The sequence below is a fragment of the Kogia breviceps genome, chromosome 15, assembly GCF_026419965.1.
Source record: "Kogia breviceps isolate mKogBre1 chromosome 15, mKogBre1 haplotype 1, whole genome shotgun sequence".
Classification (NCBI taxonomy): Eukaryota; Metazoa; Chordata; class Mammalia; order Artiodactyla; family Physeteridae; genus Kogia; species Kogia breviceps.
In genome coordinates, this window is record NC_081324.1 from 71,614,596 (window position 1) to 71,621,581 (window position 6,986).

Consider the following 6,986-nt stretch of genomic DNA (forward strand, 5'->3'; position numbering starts at 1 on the left):
TACACTGCACGCACTTTGACCTTTGAGACAGAGCCCTTCCGCATCCGCCACACTGTGGGTTGCCAAGCTTGCAATGTTCCGAGCACCCTCAGTGAAAAAGTGCTGGACAGAACTGCTGTTCACTGGGGAATAGCTTGAGTTGTTTTCCAAGGAATGCTTGTCCCTGATCTCGGATACATCCCCCCTGCAGTGCATGGCGAACGCCTGTGTTTTTCTGTTTAGAAACCCAGGTCCGACATGGTGAGGACTTCCCTCCGCTTACTGACATCCAGTGCCTACCGACTCCAGTCGGAGTGCAAGAAGACCCTCCCAGGCGACCCAGGCCCGCCCACGGACATCCAGCTGGTCACGCAGCAGGTCATCCAGTGTGCGTACGATATCGCCAAGGCTGCCAAACAGCTGGTCACCATCACTACCAAAGAGAACAACAACTGAATGGCAGGGCTGGCCCGGCCCTTCTGTTTTCGAGGCTTTTCTAAGTCCGGTTTCCAATTTAGACATGGAACTCTTCCGATTTTTACAGAAACAAACGTTTAATGAAAATTTAAAACTTTTTAAAAGAAAACTCAGTATTATTTTTGCATGTTTTCTAACAAATTTTCAACTGTTAATTTAACCCACTTGCCTTATTTGTGCCTGTTTGCCAGTTTACCTTCTGACGTGCTGTTGTGCTGTCCGTGACTGTCGAGTTAATGATCATAGATATCCAAAAGCAGATCTTCATTGTTTAAAGTATTTTAGAACTTTTCCATCCCTTCAGACTCCTTGCCTATGGCTAAAACTATAAGTGAGAGTTTTACTGAAACATTCTCTGGAGAGAGTTGGGTTAAAAAAAAAAAATCAACATTGTCTGTTCCCTATCAAGTATTGTGCAATAAGCAGATTTTCCAGCCTCTACTGCAGAATCTCTTAAGTTTGGGGTATCTCCAAGCAGGCATGTTAGAGAAAGGACTTTGCCACTTTCTAAAAATAGTGTAACAATCTCTCTTGGAAGGAAACAATGAAGTGTTCAATTTCTTTTGACTGTTCTATCATATTAGATGTTCTCTCATCTAATTTTTCGATCCTATCTTCTGTCTATTTCTATTTTACCATCATCCTGAAGTCTCCATGGCATCCGATAAGCACTCATGCTCCCTGTCGTGTGTCCCTTGGCTGTGTTATCACGCACACTCTGAGGAGCCTCAGTCCCACGAGCCGTAACTAATTTCATCCCTCCCCATTCAGCTAGCACTGCCGTAAATGGTGACAAGAGCAGTGATCTGCTCCCCTTACTCCTCTAGCCGCCTAAAGACTTCCCACATGATCTGCTTCGCATATCTCGCCACCTTTAAGGACTTCTTATGAGGTAAGATGTGTACAATCACCTGAGTTCGCTTCTCTTCCATTATCTCACTGGTACTTCACAGTTAGACATCACCTTTCAAGGGATTTCCAATGCAGGGGGTGTGGGTTCGATCCCTGGTTGGGGAGCTGAGATTCTACATGGCTCATGGCTAAAAAAACAAAACATAAAACAGAAGTGATATTGTAACAAATTCAGTAAAGACTTGAAAAAAAATGGTCCACATCAAAAAAAAAAAAAAATTCTTTAGACATCACCTTTCAAGAATTCCCTGGAGTGCTCTCGCTGACTACCCACTATCCCAAAACTACGAAAGCATGCAGGTGTAAATTCTGGAACGTACCGAGATTAAGTTAATCTCAACTGAGGCTCTTAAGTTACTAAGAAGAGTTTTGTTGTTCTAAAAGCTAAAGCATATTCCTTCCTGCTTGTTGCCGCAGTTTTGTGTGGGCGTGGCTCAGACCCTGACCTAGACCAGAGGGGCCAGGTGGTACTGACATTGGTGAGTGAAGCGAGCCAGGTGCCCAGGGCAGGGTACAGTGGGGGAGCCCGTGGCACATCAGTGGTCACAGCATCTCCCTGGCTCCATTCAGGCTGCCACATGGAAAAGTGGGCCTGGGGTTGCTGGAGCTTTGATTTGTCAGGAGACACCAGATATTTTTTTGTGCCGTCCCTCCATTTGTAAATGTTCGCGACTCATCTAAAAGTGTTCACGGCACACGTGTGGGTGAGCTTCGGCCTCTAGGCTGCCAGCTCACAGCTCTGCTGTGTAGTGTGAGGGCCTGGCTTCCCTGGTCTCCCCCAGTTTAGCCTCTGAGCCTTACCTGTAGCGTGGCCACCGTACCCTGTGATCAGTTGCTGTTAATCCTTGTTTCACCCATCTTTTCTGTCCCATAGCGCTCGTTCACACATATGAAAATGTCAAAATAATCAAAGTTGCCTAAAAACATCCTCAATAAGCCTGTATTTTCACAGAACTGTTTGATTCACAAACACCTTTGTAGTGTGACCGAATGCTGTCGGAGAGGAGCACCGCAATGGTGTTTGGTTTACTAAGTCACTGTGAGTGGGCGCTTTCGCCGGCTTTTGCTGCACTGAGTAGTGTGGGGAAAAGGTCCACATCTCCAAGACTTGTCTGCACAAACCTAAGTGCCATGCTCTTATTGGATGCTGAGGGGACGCCTTCTCAAAGGATGTCTTCTACCTTAAGTTCAAGCACTGTCTGAGAACCTTTTCTGCATGCTGCATGTAACGGGCTGTCCCTCCTCTTCCTTGCAAACACGTGCCCTCCTGCCAGGCCTTCATGGGCTCCTCGGGAAAGGCCCAGTGGCAGTCCAGAGTCAGTGCCCTTGGCCTCCCGGGGAGGATGGGCTTCTGGATAATGAGTCGCCTGCGGTGAGTGAAGTGGTGTCTTCACTCCAACACTCAGGACCTGCAGTGGAGGACGCTGTTTCGCGCCCCTGGAGAAAGTCAAGGAACGTGGGGACCACCAAAGCATTTCCAGTTGTGAGAACACCACAGGAGGATGCTCTGTTAACCCACAGTGCCAAAACCCGGGAAGGAAGTTCCCAGGTGGAGTGACAGGAGGGCCACAGCTCGTCCTTCTCATCAAAGTGCCCTGCCCATTTCCTTGGCCCTGAGAGGCCGGGGTTAGAGGTCCCCGGGGCCTGCAGACAACTCGCACCTTGTCTGAACAGTCGTTCACCGTCTTTTGCACATGGGTTCCACAGCCTTGCACTAGTGTCTGAGTTCCGTAATGTCATTCTCTTACCCTTGATTCTCAAATCCCCGCCCCCTCAAATGCCCCTCAGAGCTGAGAGGTCGGAGGTAGGAAACCGGCATTTGCCACTTGCTGGGGGGAGACGGCTCCACCCCTGAGCTCCTTCAACTGAAGTCATCTTCTGCCTCGGAATGCAAATAGTTCTTACTTGCCAAAGAACAATGAATCGGGCCCAAAGACCAAATACAGCATCTCATCAATTGGAACTATAAACGCATAACTCAGGAGCTGTCCTCCGATTCCTCCAGCGGTTTAAGCTGCAGAACCAGAGTGAGACCTGCATATGAGTGTCCTCCGCAGCCACCCTGAGCTCCCCAAGCAGAGTTTGCCTTCTTTCCTTGTCCCGGTTGAAGGTCACCTTGGTTTTACAAAAGAAAATGCTGCATAGGAAAAATGAAATGCCTTTTATTCCAGTGTGTTTTATCCATGTCACCCATTATTCTGTACTTATTTTTTCCTGTTTGTTGTACATTCTATTCCTGTAATTATTGTTCAACCCTTTAAGCGTTGTAAAATCGTTTTGGAATTTGTGCCTGCTAGTTATGCAATAAACAGGCTCTGTAAGTGTCCCTGTGGTAATTCTATGCTTCCCATCCATAAGTTGATGTTTCCAGATACTAGGTCAAAGTTCCTAGAAAGTTCTTCCCACAGAACCCCATCTTTGATGAGAGATGGTATCAAATGTGCCTCCACCCTGGGGGTCTCTGTCCATTTTCAGAAAGGATGACCTTTTCCTCCTCTATGCTTAGCAGATGGCTTTCTTACAAGAAGTCCTGCATCAGGGAATCAGTTCCATGTATCTTATCATGATGCATTTACTCCTCACGTTAAATTTTGTAAATTCAGCAAAAGCCAGCCGAGCGCAGGTGCCCTCACTTCTCCTGGGCAGGTGATCGGGTGGCGAAGTCAGTTCGGTCTCTCGAGGCCCCTCAGTCTTTTACTTTCAGAGCCAGGCTGTTGTGCGGGTTCACATGGGGGAGCTGTGGGATAGATTCACACTGGGTTCAACAAGGATACCCACAGTCCCTGACAATTGTCCTCCCGACGGGTGACTTGGGGCATTTCTCCCAAACGGAAGAAGGGGTGGGGCAGCACGGGTGCCTTTCTAAGCGAGAAGTCCAGGGAAGATGGAGCATCCTCTCTGTGTGTTCCAGCTCGTCCGAGGACCTTGCAGGAGGACCTCGCGGTTCAGACCCATCACCTCACTCCCAGAGGCAGCTCCTAGGGCAGGGATTCTCCAGTGAGCCAGCATCAGAGCCCCCGGAGGGCTTGTGAAAGAGTCTCCTGTTCATCTCTGATTCAGCAGCTGTGGGGCAGGGGCCCAAGAATCTGCATTTCTAACAGGGTCCCGGGGATGCTGCTGCTGGTGGTCCAGGGACCACACTCTGAGAAGCACCGCTGTAGACCATTTTTAGGCCCTGTCACCAACACCACACAGCTCCTTGCCTTCTGCTTTCGAGACATGCCTGGGACCTGGGACCCTTTACAGAAGTGTTGCAAAGCTTGCACCTGGACCCACCTCGCCTCAAGCTACAAAATACAGAGAAACTATATTCGACTAAAAATAACTGTGTGCATAGGCAGTTGGGGCAAATTCTGGACCCAAAAGGTACAAAAAGACAATTTAAAAAAAAGAAAAAAAACCCAACAACAACCCAACTGCCATTTCTGAAGAGCCAGGAGCAAAAACAGCGTGTTGGGAGCAAAAGTAGGGTACTGAGCATGCCCCCTGCACTCAACACCACCTAAGGGGGAGGTAAAATACCTAAGCCGCCCCTCCGGCTAGACCTCTGGACACATCCCTACCCTCACCCCATATAAGGAACAGGCTTGCCCCACCTGTCAGCTAGCGAGCAAGCCAGGGAAACTGTTGTTTGTTCTTGCTCCCCCCTTCTACAGCAGGGGCCCCAATAAAGCCTTGCCTGAATTTCATGTCTGGCCTCTAGTCAATTTCTCTTGATTGGGGAAGGCCAAGAACCCTGGTCAGTATCACTTTTAGCCGTGTTTTTATAGTAATTATAATTAAAGCTCACATTTTTCAACTGTTTACTCTGTGCCAGGCACTGTGCTGGATTCCTTATGTATATTAACTTGTTGAATCCTATCTGCAGCCCTATGAAGCAGGAGGAATTGTTCCCATTTTACAGATGAGGAAGTTAACACTTGAGGAGATTACGTCCCGCATCCAGGGATGAGGGAGAGCGTGTGAGTTATTGTCAGTCCGGTGTGTCTTCCTCGTAATCAGCCAAGGTGGGTTTTCATGACCCCAGAGGGGTCTGTGACTAAGGAGCTCAGAGAACATGGCCTCTGTGCGGAGGTGGAGCCCAGGGAGGCTGCATCCCTGAAGGTCTGCGTAAGAGGTGATGTGAGATTATGTGAATAAAGGGCGTTAGTAAGTAACCAGGGCACAGTCTTCTTGTGCCCATAAGACGTGTCTCACCCTTGAGCCCCCGGCACCAGGACCCCTCCAGCATTTGTTGAGTGACCGACTGGCAGGACTGTCCACTGGCTCCCAAGCACCACGGGCATTGCTTTCCCAACAGTGGGGCTGCACAGAGGTGGCCTCACCACAGGGACAGCTCGGGGGCCATCTGAGGTTGACACTCTGCGAGGCTGTCCAGGAGCCGGTCCCCGTGGCCCACGGACGCCAGGCAGAGGTGGCCACCAAACCAGAAGCCAGAGCCACACCGGGTGGGATGGATTCCTTCATAGCTTTACAGGGACATGTGGCAGCTCACCACAGAGCAGGTCCCGGGGGAGGGGCCTCTGGGGACAAGGAAAGGCACAGTGAAGCCCTGCTTCATCCTGCACCCCCCAAACATACCATCCTCCCTCCCCCACACCCAGGTCCTTGTTCACAAGCACAGCTTCCCTGACCACGCTCCCCAAACTTCCCAGCCCATTTCTCACCCCAGTGCATCTTCTCCCCCAGATCCCTTTTCACCCCTCCCCCCTTCCCAACACCTTCCCCTCTCTTCCCTCTCAGGCCCCTCACTCCTCTCCCTCTCCAGCCCTTGTAGCACCACCCTCTGTGTCCTGCCCCTGCCCTCAGCCTTCTCTCCACCTCCTTTCCCTTTCAGATCCCCAGGTAATTACCTCTCGCCCAGCCTTGGCCTCTTCTCTTGCCTTAGTCCTGTAAGCTCCGTCTTTCTCCCAGGTCCTACTCTCCTCAGGAGCCCAGGACACATTACGGACAGGAAGTCTGGTCTTACAATTTGCACACACAGCCCCACCCACACGATGGCCTAAGAGTGGCTCTTAGCCCCCCTCGCCCCACACCTTGCTGTCTGCTTCCCTCTCCCGGCCCTCCCCTCTCAGGACCTCTCCCTCTTTCAATACTTCCCCACCCTACCCCACCCCGTTCCTTTCAGACCAGAGGGGCTGAGTTCATACTGGCACTCGTGGTGTGCGGTCACTGGGCTAAGTGCAATTTTCTACGGTAGCAACTGAAACAACCCCCCATTTTGCAGATGAGGAAACTGAGGCCCAGTTAGTGGTGGTGGAGCAAGTCAGAGCACGAGGCCTGTGCTCAACCATGGGGCTCTTCCTGGCACAGTGGACCCTCCAGGATGAGGGCTGCAGGAATGTGGCAGACAACAGACCTTCTGGAAGCAGAAGAGGGTGAGGAATGGCCACGACCTGGATAGAGGTAAGGTGGGAGGGAGGTGTGGGGCAGACCCGGAGGCAATCCTGTTGCCTGGGAGCATCAGAGAGGAAGGCCAGGATGCTGGTCTCTGTGTGGTCTTCTGCCCGCCCTGGGAGTTTAAAGGAATGTTGAACACCGAGTTTTTGTTTTGTCTTCCAATTCCGTGTTTACCACAGTATTTCTTGTCTTTTCTGTCCGTTTCAAATTGAGACATT

At 50.6% G+C, this 6,986-nt stretch overlaps 1 protein-coding gene across 13 annotated transcripts in view; it reads left to right on the plus strand.

The window, feature by feature from the left end:
• GIT2 (GIT ArfGAP 2) overlaps positions 1-3,694 on the plus strand; it is a 49,219-nt gene extending 45,525 nt beyond the window's left edge. For 11 of the 13 annotated variants that reach the window (XM_067015946.1, XM_067015944.1, XM_067015948.1 and 8 more), the window contains one exon: positions 223-1,572. In XM_067015946.1, coding sequence (XP_066872047.1) covers positions 223-435 — 213 coding nt within the window. In that variant the 3' untranslated portion in view covers positions 436-1,572. Of the gene's footprint in view, positions 1-222; positions 1,573-2,320 lie in introns of those variants that run through there. The other 2 variants (XR_010837064.1, XR_010837065.1) reach the window with 2 other exon arrangements.
• The last annotated feature ends 3,292 nt before the right edge of the window (positions 3,695-6,986 follow it).